Below are 21,470 nucleotides of genomic sequence, written 5' to 3'. Positions count from 1 at the left end.
AGTGAGATTATAAACAAATGCGCTGATTGGCCGAGAGAAAATAATAAGACCAATGAAACTGAAGCTTCCTTATTTTTTGAACCAATGGACACACGGAAAACCTTCGGGGACGGCCCACAAAACACAGGCTGCATTTCTAACTTATGGCCAGCAGAGGTCAGTATTACACATCTATCGTAGATCTATAATGAGGTTCAAATGAAATTCTGGTTTCCCTAATAAACAAGATTCACTGGATAGAGTGATACCATTAGAAATAAAACATACCATAATATACAATGATGCCACTATTAACTCAGCATAGTCTACCACATATACTCAACAAGTCTATTTAGGAATATTACAATACATTTTGATAATAATAATAACATTCATGCATATCCTCTGATGCACCTATGATATCAGTGAGAGGAAGATCCTGTAGCTTTTGCTCATGTTCATCTTGTATTGTTGCCATGCACAACTTTACAAGGCCCGTGTAATTGTGCTGAACTACATGTGTTTGCAGCTGAGAGATGGCATGTGTATAGTCAGGGGTTTTTCATTAGTTGCTGAGGACAACAATTTTTGCTGTCTCACCTGCACAGATACACACTTTTGAGTGACTAAATGCATATTTATAAGAGAAACAGTGGGTGGGCCCAGTCTTTTGTATGAGATTCTTTAAGCTTGCATATTTATTATTATTTTCTTTTGATTATATCAAATAGTTATGAGATATATTTTATCCGTCCAATCATGTCTTCTGAATCTTAATTCTGTAAATTAGTTTATTTACAATAACCACCACACGTAAGAAAACTCTCAATTTCATGTCAGTGTTTGTGTTTGACATTTTCCTGGTTGTGCCTCGGTCTGTTTGTGTGATGCTTGATGAGTAGGATAAAGTTCAGAGCCGCTGTAAAGGAAACTGTAAAGTCTGCCACTTCTCTATATGGTTGTCTCTAAGCTGAAGCAATATCTAAGCAGTTGGGGCCCCTTTGTTAAAGGATTAAAATGTTTAACTGTTTGAGGGACTTTCACTGACACAGTTTGTAACTAGTTATGGATTACTGAGGTTGCACTGAAAGAGCATTAGAAGTATGGAAAAGCAGATGTGGTTAGTGAAAATGGCTCACGTCTGAAATTAAGTTTTCCTTTGATGTGTTTTGTTCCTTTATCAGACTGTGGCTCTACTATGCCATACCATGCCCTGATACTCTCTTAACCATTCTGACCCATTCACTGATGCATGAGGAGGTGTGAGTGTGTGGGTGAGTATAGTAAACGAAAGCGAGGGAGTGTACATGCAAGGGTTAGGTCCCCACAGACTTTAATGTTTGCAAGCCACATCCATGGTAACGTTTTGTGGAAACACAGCAGCTGCTCCACTAAGCATGAGATACCAGGTGTGTGCTGGGGCATGCTATCTCACCACAGGCCTAGGACAATGTGACTTTATCCTAGGGAGAGGCACTCCCTCAGTCGTAGTCACGGTTCATGGAGAGTCAGATCTTTGTCCAAACACATATGCCTAACCTCACTTAAAAGGCTGTTGATATTGTTATGAAAGAGCTAATGGACAGCAAATAGTCTCATTCTGAACAGTAACGAATGGAGGCTGGTGATGCACATAGGCAGCACAATGTGCCGTATTGTTAACTTTCTATCATATCTGACTCCATTCCAGAGTTTCATTTATCTTGAGGTGAGCCTGATGTTTTTTCACCCAACAGAAGGGATGGACAGAGATTTTATTGTATTCATGGGGCAGTCAGAGCATGATATCATGATGTGGCTTTCAGACTACAACAGTATGCAGTATGTATGGATGGATAGCTTGTATTAACATAACCTAATGATATCATAGCTGTCATGCAGGCCATATTAAATTGTACCACATTATTGCTGTTTTCTGCTTACTTTCTATGACAGACACAACTAACTACACAATCACATAAAATGTTAATGTTTTGCTCCATTTGTAAAAGTTAGGTTGCATTCATTCACTGAATATGACTTCATAGTAAACTTGTGCAGCACAGGGAATCTTTAAATATGCCAGGTATGTGACCAGTGGGGTAGTGGAGGGGTGAGGCAGAGGGGTCCACTTTCTCCCAGACTCCCAGTAGCCCTTGCTCAGGAACAGTCCCACTGCAGCCCTGCTGTTCTGGATTAAGTTTCTCTCAACACCTTTTCCCTTGGAAACCCTGGAACTTCAGTTTGCCTCCGGCAGGTATTTCCTGAGAGGCTGGGGCTCAGATTGAGGGAACGATAGATTTAGTCAGGCACATGGCAAACACACAAAGAAAAGACACTTAAGAGAGGCTATTTCTGATGCAGTTTGAGACATTTTACATAAACCAGCGCTTTCCAAAGTGGAGTCCCCCATGTGGTACTCCAGGGGGTCCTGCAATGAATTCCAGGAAGTCCCCAAATATGTGCAATAGTTTAATTTTATTATTATTTTACTCCCTGGAAGTTTACACAATGAAAGTATTGTATAAGGATGACTATTTTGCTCATATGATTCACTCACTGCCCCATTGGTTGGTCACTTCGCCCACAGTAGTCGACATACAGGCCAAACTACAAAATGCAGGACACAATTTTATAGTTTATTAATTGGTGACTATGGTCTACTAATGCAGATTTGTTTGGCGTGGGGGTGGGGTGGTCTGTAGGACTGTTTGCATTCTACCGAAGCTAAAGGATAAGCTTTATCAGTGCTAATCCTCATGAAACAATGCATACACTTAAGACTTGGCAGGATTTCTAACAACACTTGCACATTCCATGGCTTGGAGTTCCCCACTCTAAATTATGAGACAGATTTTCCAGGAATTCAGAACAATCAAGGATAAAAAACCATCCTAGAATTGTGTATTTTTGAAATGGCATTAGTGTGTGCTGTGTTATCTCCATATTTGATTTGAGTGACATCAAACCATTGCCAGAAATAATGTTTCCTTTCGCCAGGGAGGATTGGCAGGGTTGTGCATGTTTGAGGCTATCTGTGCCCATTTACTGTACCTCTGATACTGTTTGACTGTGCGGTGCCTGAAGGAAGATGTATTTTTTTTAGCTACAGCTGTGTCAACAGTCTGGGCAAACAGCTCACCTAAAGTCCCAGTAAATAGGGAAAAGTGGGCAACAAGGTTTTTCTGTTTGATAATGCCATTCCATGTGTCACATTAGTTTTTGCTGAAATGCACCAACAGAGGCAACTCGGATAACCGAACATCTTTTCCATTTGGAGCCATGAGGATGAGCTCAGAATTTAACTGCCTGCATATAAAGAGGCTGGTTAAAAAGCTAGCAGGGAGGTGTTTTGGTGCTCAGGTGTCCTTCCTCAAGGTCCTCCTGGCTGACTCACAGCGCCAGCTTTGTCCTGAACGCACAAAGACCACAGTGTTCATCTTTCTGGACTGTATGGCGGCCACGCCACTTCCTGCAAAATGACAACTTAGTGACATGCCTCAAATGCTAACTTGTCAGGAGGGTCAAAAATATGTTTATGTATGTGTCAGTCAGGGAATGCAAAAAGAGGAATGACTGGCATTAAGTAAGGCAACAAAGAAAAATCACTAAAGAAATAGGAATCAATTAAAAACATGACTGCACAAACATACTTTTACTATCTGTACATAAGGTCTTACTTGATCACAACATATTGGCATAAACCAAAACGTTTTGGTGTCAATGCTTCCTCTCCATCAGCGTAAATTCCTATTTCAACTATGTTCTGCCTTTGTAGTTACAACCCCACAGTGCTAGCAGTATTACAACAAACCCATTTCCCTCAGAGGGCATGCAGTTAACGAGGAAAACAAGGGAGAGCCATTAGAAGAACACTCCAATTAAGCATAAATGTGTAGGGAACCAACCCTCCCAGGTAAAGGTGAGAGAAAAGCATCCGGTAGATTATCTAGGGTGCACCAATGGGGTGTGCTTGCTCTCTTGCACTGTTCACATTTCAAGGTAATGTCACTCTATACTGATATTACAATATAAATCTGCTGAGCTCTGTGGAACGGCATGCAGATGTGCCATACTGACCTACTCACAACAAATCCACCTGGAACAGTGCGTTTCTCATATCATGGGCAAACCCAGGGAATGCCCTCAACTGACTGTGCAGTTTAATGCAAAGTTCAGAACAGGTATGAAAACTACTGAGCACCAATTATCAACTGTGCGTGCCAAACCATTTCATGAAACAAGCTGCTTTCTGTTTACTCAGTGGCATCGACAGCTCAGTGCAAGCTGCTGGTAAATCATTCTTTAGATTGGCTGCAGGGTCACACAATCCACAGAGGTCCATGTTGGTTGAGTAACTCCAAATGAAGTGGGTTGAATGCACGGCATGTTTCTGCCATGGAAGTGGACTGACCGATCAGTGGCCTCGGTTATTAACACTTCTGTCACCTAACACTCCCACATTTCACCCTCTGGCCCCATACAAGAGCTCTGTATAGCGGTCGCAGCAATCACAATGTAAAGCAGGTGGGGCTCCGCAGGTTTGAGTTAGACATGATTTCAACATGACATCAAGTATTGCATATCCTTAAAATGGTATAGGTCAGTGAAAAGATGAGATGAGGGTTGCATGATTTCTTAGCAGCAATTATAAAATCGTACACTGGCTTATGTGGCTCATAGATCAACTACTTGTTTGCAAAAAAGCAGAACCAGTACAGCTTTGGACATGAATGTGTACCATGGCTCAGAGTTTGCCCCTCATGTGAACTCATCAGTGGTTTAGAGTTGGCCTCGCTGCTTATATTTCGGTTTGCTGAGGCACTGGGGATTGGCCTGGCAGGCGGAGGCTGCTTTCAAGAGGTGGGACCGAGATGGGCGTCATTTTGGAGATACAAAGGTGCTTTGACTGGGGCTGTGAGGTGCCAGAGCTCAGGGCACATGTTTGGCCACTGATCATGCAGGGCTATGTTTATCAGCCAATGCCTTTCTTGGGTAAACAAAAGGCTAAAAGAAACAAACACACATTTAAACAGACTGTCTCTAATACATGCACACTGTTTGCAGTGACATGCATGGTGTTTGTGTTGGTTATCTACATCTTTAGCATATAGTGTGGGAAGTGTGTGTTGCCTCACTGAAGATGAAAACAATATCTGTTACATTATGACTGCTGTGCAGAGGGAAGCTGGGTGACATTCATGAATATTAAAAGCTCTTCCAGGAACGCTGCGACCCTTCTCCCTGCCATTTGGCTCAGCAGTGTAATGATAGCTTACTGCAGTTTATGTCTGGTCTTGATCGCATACTGTGTACGTGTGTGTCTCACAAGCTCACTGGACAAACATCCTGGCTGTCCAGTACCTGCACTATCTGCAGGCCACAAGTGCAGCTTTCCAGCACCGATTATCTCAGAGTGAGAGGTCCCTAACACTCCTGACGACGCACCTCCAACCAAGCAGTGGGACTTCTGTATTCCCCTGAACACACACCTTCACCCCAGCACAATTATATCAAACAGCTTGTCAAGGCTAATGTTTGTGTGTTTAAGTCTGGTTCATGAACTTTGCTGCATGCCATGGCCTCACTCTACCACATGTCCTCATCCTCCATTATATAATACAGGGCAACAGCAAATATATCACTGACCCCCCACTAGGTGAGTAAATGTGTAAATAAAATAAACTGATTAAACCAATCTGCATTCATTACCAAGTATCAATGATATTTATAGAAATAGGCCTTTATTATCATCTAGGAGTTAAAGTTTACAGAGCTATAATTTACATAAAAACTTTGCTGTGAACTTTTCAGCTGGTTTGCATCCTATCTGCTGTCTTGTTGGAGGTTTCCAACTCCCCACGCACTCAAAGACAAAGCAACAGTTACCATGTTGTCTCCCATGAATGATGCAAAGCCCAGTAATTTCTATCTTCCCAGCATACAGTATGGGAGCATTTGGCATCAAGACGAGCTACTGCATAATAGTCATCTGAACAAAGCTCTATGTGTGGGTGTTAAAAACAATGCGCTACATCGCCTCTTTTGACCTCCCTACTCTTGTATAATACAGTGGCTCTGTAACTGGCATCTACTGTTTATTAAAGTGGGGGGTCAGAGCTTCCATAAGTTGACATTGTCACAACAGTGTGCTATGTTGTGTTACATAGGTGAAAATGACAATGTGAGTCATCCTGAATATATCTTTTCATGTCTCTTATCTTGCCTGCTGCCTTAGTCACACACAACCTTTCACTGTTCTGTCTGTCATGGGAAACTGAGAACCACAGATAAAACACATAGGATTCTCCACACAATGATTGCAATGTCTGGTTTGCCTAAAATGGATTGTGATGCAGCCCTGTATCACCTTCTCTAAGGACTTAGAGGTTATCAGGCCACAGCAGTTGGATCTGTTATAAATCATGGGACAACCTCTTGACCACAACCACCAGCAGCTAGCCAGTGTGTTACCACAGCAGGTCCTGCAGTAAACAGCACGACCCAGACGGTGGGAGGGGGGGGATTTAAGGAAGGCATGCTGAAACATGAGCAGGCCTACTTACATCTCAGAAAGTTATATAAGGGCTTGAAGCAACTGGCTATGCAATAACTTCTGCAGAAATGTGATTAATTTTCTCATTAACTGTGCCAAAAATATCAAACAAATCTGTTAATGTATCAAATTACATTGCATTATTACCTTTACTTGCCATTATTATTTTAAAAGGCCGGACGTACATTGAGTGTTTACGTTCTTCTGATTCTTGCTGTTATTGGTCAGTGTAATTAACACATCATCAAATTAAAATATGCTGCATATTCATTATTAATGTAATAATGTAAAGTTATTGTATAAAACCGGCATTGCTTTAACAGGTTTGCATTACATTTTAAATGCCTGGCATGAATCTAATGCTGTGATGTCAAATGTACACAAACACATAACCAATGGAGGGAAATGTTCTAGAGAGAGAGTTGTCCTTAACTCCAGAGGCATTTCTAAGTTATGTTCTTTTGCAAATTGAGTGGCATTGATTCTTCACTACATCATAACTAGATGGGGGTGCCCTCCTCTGAAGCTGCATAGTCTGACTTCAATACAGTATCCAATAGTTTTTACATTGACAGTTTCTACTGGCAGCTGCTATTTACACACCAGAATCTGCAACAGCTTATTCCATTAACATAGGCTTTTCCTCAGACAGTTCCTATTAGACTGTGCATACTGAAGCCAGTCTACAGCTTTAAAGCCTGTGAGATATGGGCCTGGGTTGCGGGCACTGGCAGCTGACACTGTCATAGTTGAGATGACACACACAACCCAACCCAGCAAGTGGACTCAATCTGCAGTTGATCGCTTTGTGAGAATACTTGCTGGTGAAAACCTGCATACACTTTGCCAAACTGATAACCTAGCTACATATTTCTAATAATAGATTTCTGCCGAGAGGGGATGCTGTGCAGTGCAATCTTTCCAATAGTAGGGAACAGCTATGTTGAGTTACTAAAATGTATTTTACCACTAGATAGATAGTAGATAGTAATAGATGCTGGACATGCTTCGACACCAAAAGAAGAAAAGAATACTCAAACCACAATCAATCATCTCTACCCCCTTTGTTGTCCTTCTTGAAATCAGCCATCTAATGTTATTGGGTTTGGATCCATTACTGTGATCGCATGTGGTGACAAATATGATTGAGTGTGGGTGCTTTAGTAATATTCCTCTCATGTCGTGCATACTGGACCTTTATACCATCTGCCAGCGTGTAATCAAACAATAACATGGCTTGTAATGTTGCCAAGAACTACAGTCATGCTGTGTGTGGAACAAGAAGTAGTTTATCAGAGGCTGATTTACACAAGCTGTGGTTTTATTCAGATAAAGCTATCTCACTACTTTTTTTAATGGGGTATAATGAAATTATGGGGAAAACAAACATAAGAATGAGTATTAACAATTTCCAGAGATAAAACAATGACTCATTCTTGTCAGTGACAGGACACACATGGCTACACAGTACATGCCAATTATCCTTCTGTTAAATTAGCTGTTGGAAAAAGTGTCTCTGAACAGCTGCTTTTGTCTGGGAGGCAAACGTGACAGTAGCCTCAGATACTGTAACCTTGAGTCTAGAGACCTCTAGCTCTGTCTGACGCTTGAAGACCCTGAGGGCGGCGTCGCACAGCCTTATCACTGGTGAGTATGAAAATGACCTGTGCAATGGGACGACAGAGGGGAGTCAGTTTCCATTTCCGATGTAATTACCCTTTGAGATGCCGTCTCCCACCAGACACCAATGACCTGACAATATCATCCAGTTTTCCTAAAGAAAATATCCTCACGTGAACTTCATAAGATGTAGGCTAGATGACATGGCACTGATAATTTCACAAGGGAATATTTATTCTGATTAAAATCAAAATCAGTGGCTGCAGTATGTGCAATCAACATATTCATTAAAATGAAGGCAATATGCTCATGCTGGTTTGATTTGTAGAAATCAAATAGCACGCAAGAGTGCTATAAATAGTTTGCTTTAAATATGCATATTCATAAAAGGCTTTCATGCAGTGAAGAACCATTGACACATTAACAACATATTTACATTAATTCAATACCAGGAGCTCAACCTGATGTGTGACTTCTGTGTGCTACAAACGATGTTCACAATCCAGGCACAAAAAATGTAGACACCTAGAATTAAACTTGTCAGTGCACACTGCCTTTCTAATAATCTTACATGAGTGTATGTGATTATAAGTTATAACCCTATGATAGTCCTTTCTGTAGACACATCTTCTCTTGATGCCATGCTCAGTATGCAATGTTCCATTGCATTTCTACTTCTGGGATTATAGCAGGTATGTTACTTCACACCTGTTGCTCTAGTGTAGCTGCCACTGCAGTAACAGTTATGAACTTTTGTGAATGTTGTGTATGTGTTTGTGTAAGGATGTGTGTGCATGCCGCACAATCATGTTGAGCCAAAAACACTCCTAATGCTTAGGGAGACTATTCTCTTCCACCATTCTGCGCTGTCAGCACCATCACTCTTCATCTGTGTCATTTGGCCCAGCAGAGAGAGCTCACAGTCCATTCTCAGTAAATGGCGACCATTGCAAAAAGTCATTGTTCTCTAGCAAAGCCGTAGCTTCGCCCCCTGCTTTGACTTCCAAATGAAGCTCTATACTGTCTGATACCCGGAGGTTTAACTGTTTTCCATCAGCGGTGATGACCCAGCGCTCACCTCCAAATATTGGGACTGATGGTTCCACTTAGAACCAGCTTAGGGAACCATGGATAACAGCTAAAATACAGTCAGCAGGTGCAAATTAAAATACAAAAAATGAAATGTCTTGGACAGGCCGTTGAGAGACACAGCATATTCACCACTGGGTCTTCCTATGCAGTCCATTCACCTGAGGAGTGACAGAGAGAGATGATATAGTTAAACACACTATACTATAATTTTAACTCAGCATATATCAAAACAGCACCACAATAAGATTTGAAAGAAAATGCTGATTTTTATAAGATAAACAAAAAAGGAATGGAAATATGCAAAAGATTAAAATGTAAGAGAAGACCCAGAAGAGACATGCTTACTCAACACACTTTTTTTTTTCATGTGTTTCACTAAGATAAAAAGATGGTAGAGAAGAAGTAGGGAGTACACTCAGTCCATCCAGCATATTGAACGAACAGGGTACAAGGCCATGAGAGATGGATAGTGAGCTCCACAAGGTGGAAAAAAAGCCAAACAAAGAAGTGATTCATAGGCAACCTGTAGAAGAAGTTGCTATGGATACAGCAAGAGCTGAAAGGACTAGATGTGCAGAGGCTAGAGAATAGAAAAGCATCTGGAGGAAGGGGATAAGGAGAGACGAGGAGAAGTGAGGAGTGAAGAGGGGTGAAGCATCGAGGGCCAAGGTACGACCTACGCTATTGCCGTTAGTCTGCGTGTGTGGGGCATCCCCGATGTCAGTGTGTAGTGAGGGGGTGCTGGTCCCACTGTTGGCTGCAGAGTTGGTGGAAGCCCTGGGGATGGCCGAGTCATAGGACAACTCCGTCTGGTGCTGCGTGAAGTCATAACATGGCCCATGACAAAACCACCCAAGAAGTGTGGGAAGAAACGGACCCATAACCACAAACTCTTTGGTATGACCTCCCCAAGGAGCTTAGGCAGGCAGAGTCTGTGCCTCTCCTTTAAATAACTTCTGTGGACCTATTTCTATCAACCTGCTTTTATGTAACAATGTTTCTCTTTTGCCACTGTCCTCTTATTTTCTTGTGCAACCTTGTTTCTGTCTCATTTGGCTTGTTTGTAGAGCATTCAGTTTTGACTTTGTTTCAGAAGGAGGCCTCACAGTTCGTTTGCTATTGTGCTTGTAGGTTCCTCATCCAGGTGGTAATTTGCCTACTACATTCTGAATGTACAGTATGTGCTTGTGAGTGTGTTTGTGCATGTGTGTGAGTGTGACACCAGTAAATTAGCTGACAGTAAATCAGTCAGAAACATAAACAAAACTTCAAACTTCAAACGTCATAAACAAACTGTACAAATAAATGTATGCAAAAAAAAACTGCAGTAAACAGGCCTACTCACATTTCCCACTCCTTTGCTGATGAGAGCCAGCTCTGTAGGCTGGTAGACTGAACTGCGTAGCTGACCGCTGTAGCCACTGTAGGGAGACACATGCTTGGAACCTGGGAGGAAAAGGCAGAGGAAAGCAACAAACGTCATCATTTTGTCACCCTTGACCTTAATTTATGAAAACAGGCCCTCTCCATGCAATAGCTTTACGCCTCATAGACATTCAATGTTCCCAGGCAACCGTCTGTTAAAGCTCTATGCCACACACACTGAGGATGCACAGCTTTTAATCCACAAGAAAAGACTGTGAGCAAAAGAGACATTATCAGTCCTTTATTTTTTTTTGCTCCTCTCAGTTATGCATTCTATATAAAGGCAGCACAGATGGATGGATGTGCGAGACAACTTTGCCGCTCTCTGAGGTGAGAATGCCTGCTCCTCCTGTGAAATATCTCCCCTGGATGAGACTGTTGCCACACCTCAGTGTCCACAGAGACACGGCAGCGCAAACAGAAGCCGTGATGTTTCTGGTGGGAATCGGAGTCAGACTGAGTGGGAGTGTGTTTGTGTGTGATATGCCAGTTAGGGATATGGTTAGATATTTAGACATTCATTAACCCATAAGGAATGGTGCATTCTCTCTGGATCAATGGTGGGAGTAAACTGTGAGCTACAGAAGTTGTCATGTTGATTGAATTTTCTTGTCCTTACGCTGAGGGCAATCATTGACTTTTTGGTCAGAGCCCACAACATGAGGAGCAAAGTCCTCTGTAAGTTTATCCCTAGACAGGAAAGGTCGAGGTGTAGTTCAATATTGCTACTGTGTCCAAGAACCACTAGTTCTGAACATTTTCCAGTGGTTTTCCAATCATATCACAAAGTAGGTTGTGAATACAGTAACAAGAACTTAAATATTTGTCAGATTTTTGGATTGAAAAAAGACAGATTCATCTTCGATTACACCACACTGAAACAAAACAGTTGTCCGAGAAGCTGACAGACCAGTGAAAAAACATTCTAAGGCCTGACAGGCTATGTGGCGCCATCCACATTACCATCTATGATTATCCCACCCACTCTACCAAGAGTCCTGATGATCAACCCTGGCCAGCATCAAAGGCACAGAGCCACGAAGGGGTGTAGGCTGCAGAACATAGTGTTCTGTCTGGCTGTGCTACTGCAGGATCAGATACCGTTCAGCTTGGCATCAAAACATCAGCATTCAAAATTCTGTGGGGTCATTTCATAGATACAAAACACCCTTTTGCAGAATATTTGGTCTTATCTGATCTAATCAAGTTTTTGTCATGGACTTCTATTGATTGCTCAGCTGTAACCAGTGACATTCAGATATCTTGTTTCGAACATCACAGTCATTCTGGGTAACCTATAATGAGGAAGGGATATTATGATACAAACTGTTTTTAGGAACAAAGCACAGCATGTACTCTTGAATATTCCCAGTTACAGAGAATGATAGGTATTCCCCATATAAACTCTGTGCCAGAAAAATATGATGCAAACCCTTGTGAGCCTTTCAGTGAACTTCCAGTTCAACATTGTTCATAGGGTTAAACAATGATGACTATGTGTATGCAATCATTGTTTAAAATAGTGTCATTCAGGGAGATTAGAGTACCATTCTTGGAACCAGATTAGTGAACTGTAAAGATATCATGCATCATTTGAGACTAAATGTTTTCTAAAACGTTATGACATTGGAATTGAGTGGTGATATCATTAAAGGTGGGACCATACACTGCATACCTTGGTTGGGTTCATCCATAGAGAAAGCCTTGTTTTCCATGAACATGTTCTGGGAACTTTGCTCCTTGAGAATCGTCTCATAGCCGACCCCTCGGCTGGGGTACAGGTCTTCTCCATAGCCTTGCTGGCTGTCGTCTTCACTGGCCAAACAGCACATTGCTGGGATGGTGTGGAAAATCAGGAACACCCAGGCATTTGCCACCAGGGCTATGGCCAAGGTTGGGTCATCCCATGTGGGACCCCCTTTCGTCTCATTCCCATACACATACATGACGATCCATGCCACCCAGATACCTACAGAAAGCAAGCTTGTCAAAAGGATGAAGGATCCCTCCTTCTTCCACTGGTTATGTTTGCCTGCCATGATGGCCAGACTTGCCACTACCACTGCCAGGATGAGGTTCATCACGTAGATTAATGCCATGACAAAGTCCTCGTTGACAATGTTGCAGGGTATCGCTGTGGCTCTGTCGGGTTCGGCTGTGGCATTCAGTGGTTGTTGCGGGTGGCGCACCACTGTGATAATTAGCCATTCGGTGTTGATGACCACTTCTACCAGCCACAGCCCCACTGCTCCCAGGCACAGGACCCAAGCCCTGGGCCCACGGTTCCGTCTGGCAAGGATGTTCAGCCTCACACATTGCATCAGCAGGCAGGCGAAGCATCCGGCAAACAGCACTCCAAAGAGGAACCTCCGTGAGGCACAGGTAGAGAAGTCCTTCTCCACAATGAAGGCAAAGGTCAGGCAGAAGAGGCCAGAGGTGCAGACAAGGAAGCAGGCATTGAGAGCCACTGAGCTCTTGAGATTCTTATCCACCACGAAGGGCAGACTGGCCAGCACTGACATAAAAAGCACAATTGAAAACACAACACCAGCTGCGGCAAAGGCTTCCAGCACGATGCCCCATACTGCACTGAGATCACACAGGTTGTAGTAGAGAGAGTCCACATTAGGGCCACAGCCCTGGGGTGTGATGTTGGCAGCCATGGAGATTGAGAGAGACCAAGGAATAGGTGCAGGGCAGAGGAAGCACAGCTGAAATCTCTTGTATGTCGTTCCTGGATCCCAGTGGCACCTGTTCACATGAACAAAGAGGGAGAGTCTGAGAAAGCCGGAATGTGGACAGATCTTAAGAAGGACTCATAAGACACGTCATGTATTCAAGGCTTGTGATACTGAAGTCTACACCCTATCAGGCAAATAATACATGAGTGAGTCAATATGCAGACACCAACACCTAGAATTTCAAACATAACATTCACCATGATGTCATCTTCTACTTAAATGTTTACCCAGAAAACTACGTAATGGAAACTGATAAAACTGCTGTTAATAGCTTTAAAGGGTTCAATAATTGTAAAAACTCACTGGCTGCCAAATCAAAAATGTATCTGTAATTTCAAGCCCAGCTTTTTCTTTCCCAAACTCTATGATTAATCATTCATAGGATGTGTCAACAAACATTGTTTCTTTATGTCGAGATTAAAGTACACCTTGAATCACTGAGGTGAGAATGGAGAAAAATGTGAAATCTACAAAAAAAACTGAGGCTTTGTGGATAAGAATATATTGCACAAATATACACTCTATATTAAATCAAGGAGTGGCACGCTACATGGAACGTTTTGAATAGTCTGTATTAAACAACATAAAAACAACATTGTCAGCCTTTTGAATGAGCATCTCCACTGTCCCAGACTTGTCTTTCTGCTGTGCCAGGCTGTTTCTCTTTGTACCCATCAGATCTAATTACGCTTAGCTGAGGACAGTCCCGGAGTCAAATCGATGGATGTGTGGTGGTGGACGCTCAATGCTTCTGCCTCATGGTGGTCACTCAATCATAACAATGATGCACCTAAATTTGATTATTCCCTTTGCATAATATCATTTCCCCGCCAATTCTACTAATTATCTCAGCTAATGTAGGGTTGTGCAAGTCAATTGCTTGTTAAGTGAAGAAATATGGACTTCCAATTTCAATTAGCTTTAGAGTTGGACCTCTGCTCACGCACACAAAAACATGAATGCAGTGCTCCAGTATTTTAGTTCACAATCTCAGGGTTTTCAAACTGAGAGATTGCTGCAGTCAGAAACAAAACAGGCATGTGGTGATATAAACACAGGTCTCTCTACAGCCATTCTCACTTAGACATCAAGGTCATTTTCACCTCACCATAGAGAGCTCAAGGACCAACTGTTAGGTATTATACTCAGTCATTTCTGAATGTTCATGGCAGGAGAGAAAAGCAGACAGCTTTTCATTGCAATATCAGAGAAAATAAAATAAGTAAGGATATAAGGATGCTGGGAAGAAAACTATCTAACAGCTCTTTCTGTATATATGCCAAATGTCTCACGCACTAGAACACTTCTCCTTCTCTTCTCATTTAAAACATGGGGCCCAAATATTTTCATGTCAGATAAGCGTAAGACCAGAGACTTCTAGCTGGTAAGTTTTTGTCTGAGGGATGTTTTTCCCCTTTTTTCTTTTTCTTTTTGGCCCAATAACAGTATGAGGGACTGTGAAACCTATGATCAGTAGCCCACATATTCTTATAATATCTTAAGGTCTTAATAGAAAAAGAAACAACAGTGAAAATCAGCTATTCCTCATTTTGCTGCTGAGTCCCACTTTGGGAGCTACTATCACAGCAGCTATAATGCATAAGGCTGCAAGAGCATGCCCGTCCAACCACGCAAAAATGCACATGTACAATTTGCTTGCACATGTGTATAACAAATGGATGCTTATACCATCAAGTATAAGTCAAAATGAAGCCACAGTGAAAGTGGTTGGTGAAAGAGAGCGATGATGCATTGGATTTTGAAGATGGAGTATAGCCTTAAGCGTAAGGAGTACACAGAAGTGCTCTCTTTGAGACATCTGTATACACGCACACAGCCCATATGCATGATGTGGCCCAGTGGCTACTATAGCTGAGTACCCACAATAAAGTTCAGCAGAAATCAGAGAGTAGGTTTAATAGGAAGTATTTTAAGTATGTGGCCAAAACATTCAATAAATAAATAAATAAACAAACAAACAAACAAACAAACAAACAATATTTAGTACATGCTATAATAAATTTTTGGACCTCACTTAAAATATTGAGCCATTTAGTCTACTATGATGCTACTTTTGCCAGTTTCCCTATACCACTTCAACCCCATTTCAGCATTATGTTTCTTATCATAAGTTGTTGAAAAGTAGTTGAAGAAGTAGCTGAAAAATATTATGTATTACAAATATTATGCTATTTCCTACTAAAATATTCACGTTTTACAAATATTCAAGATATAGTTTGGACTCTTCACTGTTGATAGCAGATGCAGGTAGACTAGCCTGTACCCAATGCTGAGGAGAAACTTGGTGCATGTAATGAAACTACAAAATGAAAGCAATTGTAATCAATTACAGCGACTGGGGAAAAAAGTAATTAAGGCTCCACTCATTTAGCAGTATGCATGTTAAGTGTTGTTTTTGATTGGTTCTCTTGTTTGATTTTGCACCTGCTCTCGTCTGCCAATCAAATCAATGCCCAGTACTCGAGGCCGCCGGTGTGCCAAGTTATATAGAACAATTTTTAACATAAGTTTGACAGTAGTTTTTAGGGCTTTTCAGCTTTATTACCAAGTTTAAGACATTAGCACAGTAATAACACAAGGTAACCCCATGTAATAAGTTCCATCGCTATTACAAGCAATTAAAATAGTGACATTTTAATAGGGTAACTAGTAATCTGTACCCTATAACATTTCAAAAGTAACCATCCAAACACTGCCTATACCCATAGTATTATTTGCACATATTTAGAATGATAGCAATCAGTATTTTTCTTTTCTTATTTAAAAGAAAAGAGAAAAATGAAATATATGAAACGATGAAATATATGAAACGGATCAGTCTTAAGATTCACATCAAGTAGACTACAAATCACACAAACCCAATATGTTCAAGTGCACCAAAACTTTTTAAAAGTCAAAGGGTGGTATTACTCAACTTCAGGACAAAAAGCAAAATAATGTGTATGAATTGAAAAAGAAAAAAAAAATGGGTAAGATTTATTACCTGAGGATCTGTCAGCAGATGGTCCACCTCAGCGCTTACTGTTTGGGTGGTTGATCTCTGAAACTGACTCGTCTCTTCACCTGCGCCAGACCGAGCCGCGGGCAGAAACTGGGCTCATAATGAATGATCGAGAGGAAAAAGTTCACGATGGACTGCAGTCGTGAGAAACTCTAACAGAAACCCTGATTGCATTGATTGATCTGAGCAGTGCGCACTTGAAAGCGTCGCCCAAAGATCTGACGGGGCAACAGACTCTCTCTCTCTCTCTCTCTCTCTCTCTCTCTCTCTCTCTCTCTCTCTCTCTCTCTCTCTCTCTCTGTGTTTCCTCACAAAATAGCTGTGTGGATTAAGCCGTGTAAATGGTCCGTTCAGTTGTTCTGACCCTGTTTTCATTACAATCATTATTCACCACTTTTGCTTTACAGGATCAAGGCCAGCAGCTGTGATTTACTTTGTTCGTATAAAGATCATTATTTCTTTATTAATATCAACTGATGTCATGTATCAGAGCAGTGAGGACTTGATTTCAGAGTAATTATTTCATCAAACTGGTATGAAGAGACATCTGGTGGTCAGAAGTGGCCAGTCCCTCCAGCATGTCAATGTGCTCTCCCGCATGAGGGTGGCAGCAGAGGCATGCTGCAAACAGGAGCAGATCTCTTCAGCTGTGCACTCAGCAGGAAGACTTTCAATCCAAAATGTCATTTAGTCATTTAGGATCAATTTCAGTGCTGAAGTCACTCAGTATTTCCAAACTGCAGATAATTTGAACTGTGATAACTGTATTGTTGTGTAAGCAAAGCTACGGGACCCATTTATTTACCTGTGTCAGATGCATTTTCAGTTTCTTTTACATATATTGACTAACTAAATGGATACATTACAAAGACAGAAATTTTGTAGATTCTTCAACTGCTGCCTCAACCCAAAACAAATTATTGAGGCACTTTTTTTTTTTTTTTTTTTTTGGTCAGTTTTCCTATACCACTTCAAACCAGCTTCAAAATTATGTTTTTTATAATAACATTGAAAAGCACATGTTATCAAACATAATACAAACTTGGAGGGCTGCTCCCTTCAACAAAAAGACATCATCACAAAGTTGATCTCATTTGTGTCAAGCAAAACCATCAGCAGGCTGACTTAATTTCAACATATTTGACAGCATTATGTGTTAGTACTGGGCTGACATGTCACTTCTGCCTCTGACAACTTTATTATTGGAGGACTGTGGTTCACTTTCAGTTTTGAAGAAATGTGTGAAAGACTATTCCGGCTGCTTATTTACACTCAAGGCTTTTCAGCAGATGGCAAAGATGGGTGTGAAAGAGCAGTTCCTGCAGTGCTGCAATTGTGCAACCACAAAATATTTCCAAATACCAAAGAACCCCAAAGAACCATCAGAGAACATAAAATAACCTCAAAATAGTTTTAGCATAGCAGGTGATACCTGGTGCTCTGTGATATGTTTCTCTTGAATTCACTTAACCCTCCTATTATGTTTGAGGTCAGTTCAATGTTTAACATATCTAAATAAATGATTGACATCATTTTTTTTTTTTTTTGGCTTCATATTTAATGTCTTTTCTTAATTTAATGGGTACTACTTCACATGATGATATGTTTTCAATGTCCTGTACACACTTTGTACACATCAGTTATAAATAACAAAAATCTGTACTTAGAAATAATATAAAGCCATTAAAATACCAAAAAGATATTTCTTTCCAATTTTAGGTCAATCAGTGAGATTTTATGGTGATTTGCATATTTTTCCATAGTCGCGTAATAGGAATACTGGATGTATAAGTGGGGGTGGGGGGGAGTTATGTTTTATTTAAAGGACTATTTAGGTAATCAACAAAGAAACACAAAGTACCTGACACATAAACTTGGTAACAATTTTAATTATAATAATTTTGTGGAGGTTTAAACTGCTGGGGTCAAATTGACCCCAAACATAAAAGATGTTAGTAGAATTGAACATAACAGGAGGGTTAAGATGGATAATGTGATGCTGAACAACATTACACAAAGAGAATCGTAAAAAAAAAAAAAAAAAAAAAAAAAAAAAAAAAAAAAAAAAAAAGAGAAATTAATCAATCTATCAATCTAAAAGCTCAAGAGTGGAAATGGTTAGTTCTACCAGAGAATACAGCTTTCATACGACAGAGTTTGAAATCTTATAAAAATGTGGTGTGTGAATTGATACGTTACATCTATTTGGCCTGGAACTATATTTATTTCCTTCTTTAAGCCAAGTATTTTAATTTTCCTACACTGATCATCATAATGTGAAACCACAAAATGATCTGTATAGAATTTCATTATTTGCTCAACACAAGTATTATCTGGAAAAAAAAATGAATGAAGTAAAATGATTGCTTTTCCTGCCTGTGCAAACTACAATACTACAATACTGAGTAAATATATGATAGCATGGATAACACCCATAGTCAATTATACATTTACAGGCTAATGCTTTGTTTCTACAGCATTATAAAGTTATTTTCCACTCCACTTCCACTGTTAGTCTGTTAATCCAAGCTGCCTTTCTTTCTTCTTTGCCATTTCTTCAGACGACTCAGTTTGTTAAATGGCCTCATTAGGACACGGATTATCCCTTTGTCCCTCATCCTTTTGTTCAGTGTGTTCTTTTATTCATTGCGGCATCCCAGACGACTAATCATATAAGCGTTTTCCTTCGGCTGCATCGAGGGAGGAGGGATCACATGCCTATAGAGCGAATGATTGTCATTTTCACTGTTGCCATTTGTCCTTGAGCTCTGTGTGGGGATCACTTCATCATTCGATCCCTTGCAGAAGTCACGGTAACTAAATTATGCTCTCAACATAAAATTTTCACCAGAACAGGAGAAGTGAGCATGATTTCTACAAAGCATTTTGAATTAAATTATTGCCACATAAGGAAGAGGAGGAAGTGCTTGAATCTATTTAGATGGTTTTAAATAGCAGAGAGCTCATTATGTGTAGTCAGACAGACGGAATTCAGTCTCCCCTGTCCATGCACAGTATTAAACTAATACTTATTACCGTGATTATATGCTCTATCTGCAGAATTTATTGATTATTATTCCTGAAGTAAATAAAAAAACAGATGGCTCCAGATTTTTAATTATCCTTAGCAGTGGATCTGATGTTGCAATCTCCTTTTTGGTCAATTTTAAAAGGACCAGCACACCATGAGTCAGCCAGCAAAGCAGACAAAAGCTACTCCTGATCTATTAGTGTGCCTCCAGCTAACTCCCAGTCACAGTCAGCCTTGTTTCAAGAGCTGAATTTTCCTGCTTCATTTCCCTCAGCTCTGTCTCTCTGGCTGTCAAGTCTCCTCTACAAGGTGGATGGCTTCTTTGTTTGGACTTCATTCTCTCCTTTCAGCTCCTCCATCTGGCCCTCACTCCCGTTAAGTCATGCTTTAGTTCTCCATTCTCTGTAATTAAGCCCTCCACCTGCCTCTCAGTAGTCACCTATCCTTTTTTAAAAAAATTGGGCTGCTTTTCCTCTTTTCAGTGAAGTCTGTCTGGCTCCGTGTGGCAAGCAGATCACTGGCTAAGGCTGGATCGTCTATCTCCAGATCCAAATCATTTTTCACAGTCTCCATCATCCCCTCACTGCCGCCGGGTCTGACCTCCACTCTCGCCACAGGCATGCTTCGTCCATTAGCTCATCCCAGATTGTGTCAGCTTTGGTGGTCTCCCAGGCCATTTTTGTATTGACCAATTCGCTCTGTCCTTGAGCCAATGCCCCAGAGAGACATTCGGCAAGACTAATCTGTGGTGCAGCATCACTCATTCTGTGACTTTGCAAAGACAAATCGGTGATGATCTGTCCTCACCTCGATATATGTTGCCATCCACATGGCACCAAAGAGTTTTCTCTGTGTTAATTATGCCATGTTAGGTGAGAGCCCTAAAGCAGAGGGAAGTTATAGTTCCTCAGTGTCATCCAAAACAACAAAAATGTGTGTAAAATATTGATATGCCTTACATGTTTTATGCAGCTAAAACAGTTTATTTGGGGTCAAATAAACCCAGACGAAACACTGATGTGTATCAAATGTGTCCTGGACATTGAAACATATCATCATGTTAATTTTATGTTTATCCACTTATCACTATTAAATTAGGAAAAGTCATTAAATATGAAGCAAGAAAAAAAAAAAAAAACAATGTTAATCATGTAAATAAACACTGAATAGGTTCAAATTGACTCCAAAGATAATAGAAGAGTCAAAGCTATGGGTTAATCTGTAACACAGGAACTGTGGTGCACTGTGACTGCACAATATGTACAAAAAAAAAAAAAAAAAAAAAAAACACTCCACAAATCCCGTGTTCCACATTTATTTCTCTTCCATATAAAAGTACAACTCCAGTCAGTGCTTTCTCATAGGATCATCATTCTGCATTACAATTGTGCCGTGACGGGAAAACTGTAAACGCTGCACATGAAACCACTTAAACAACAGGGCAGCATGCCTTCCAAAGTTCACCATATTCAACCAAATTCACTGCACATTCACTGAGGCACTAAAAACAGCTGGTACAACAACATATTCTGACTTCACCATCCAAAATATCAGCAAAGGATTCATTTCAGGTTGTTCCATGTAAACCTGTCAAACACAAGAGAGCAAAACAGGTGAAACAAGAAGAAACAGTATCAGGCTATTCAGACAAATGCATCTGATTGGGGCAGTTAGGTCTTTTTTTATATGTGCACACACACTTTAAGACTTGAAATCAACTCCAACTGTATATCTTGCCTCTATCTTTGCGATGCTTTGTCTTTTTGTATCATCCCATCAAACAGCTGCTGGACAGCAAGCGGAGGCTGAATAAGGGTGGGGTTTGGGGGCATAACTGAGTGTTTGAACAGGCACAATAGACAGGTGGCAGGCAGACGGGGGACGTGCTGCCGGTGGGGTTTACTCGCTTTACCACGTCCCTATCACTCCTCGCTCCTCCCTAATGAGGACTGTCAGAGTGTCATAAGCAGCTCTGCAGTTGTGTTGTGGCCTGGCACAGCTCCATTAAGCTTTAATCAAAGCCTG

At 40.9% G+C, this 21,470-nt stretch overlaps 1 protein-coding gene across 3 annotated transcripts; it reads right to left on the bottom strand.

Moving 5' to 3' along the window:
- Nucleotides 1-7,859: 7,859 nt before the first annotated feature.
- On the bottom strand, nucleotides 7,860-16,571 carry gprc5c (G protein-coupled receptor, class C, group 5, member C). 3 transcript variants are annotated; one of them, XM_030078153.1, is made up of 5 exons: nucleotides 16,397-16,571; nucleotides 12,327-13,402; nucleotides 10,572-10,672; nucleotides 9,903-10,041; nucleotides 7,860-9,384 (listed from the first exon to the last, which is right to left on the bottom strand). In XM_030078153.1, exons 2-5 carry the CDS (start codon nucleotides 13,312-13,314, stop codon nucleotides 9,368-9,370), a joined length of 1,245 nt encoding a protein of 414 aa, XP_029934013.1. In that variant the 5' UTR covers nucleotides 13,315-13,402; nucleotides 16,397-16,571; the 3' UTR covers nucleotides 7,860-9,367. The 3 variants fall into 3 exon arrangements, with proteins under 3 accessions (XP_029934013.1, XP_029934011.1, XP_029934014.1); XM_030078151.1 differs by having other exon boundaries at nucleotides 9,907-10,041; XM_030078154.1 differs by lacking the exon at nucleotides 9,903-10,041.
- Between the last annotated feature and the right edge of the window lie 4,899 nt (nucleotides 16,572-21,470).

The sequence above is a fragment of the Myripristis murdjan genome, chromosome 19 (genome assembly GCF_902150065.1).
Source record: "Myripristis murdjan chromosome 19, fMyrMur1.1, whole genome shotgun sequence".
Taxonomy (NCBI): Eukaryota; Metazoa; Chordata; class Actinopteri; order Holocentriformes; family Holocentridae; genus Myripristis; species Myripristis murdjan.
The sequence above is the reverse complement of the archived record's forward strand: the minus strand, read 5'-3'. Positions and strand labels throughout refer to the sequence as shown.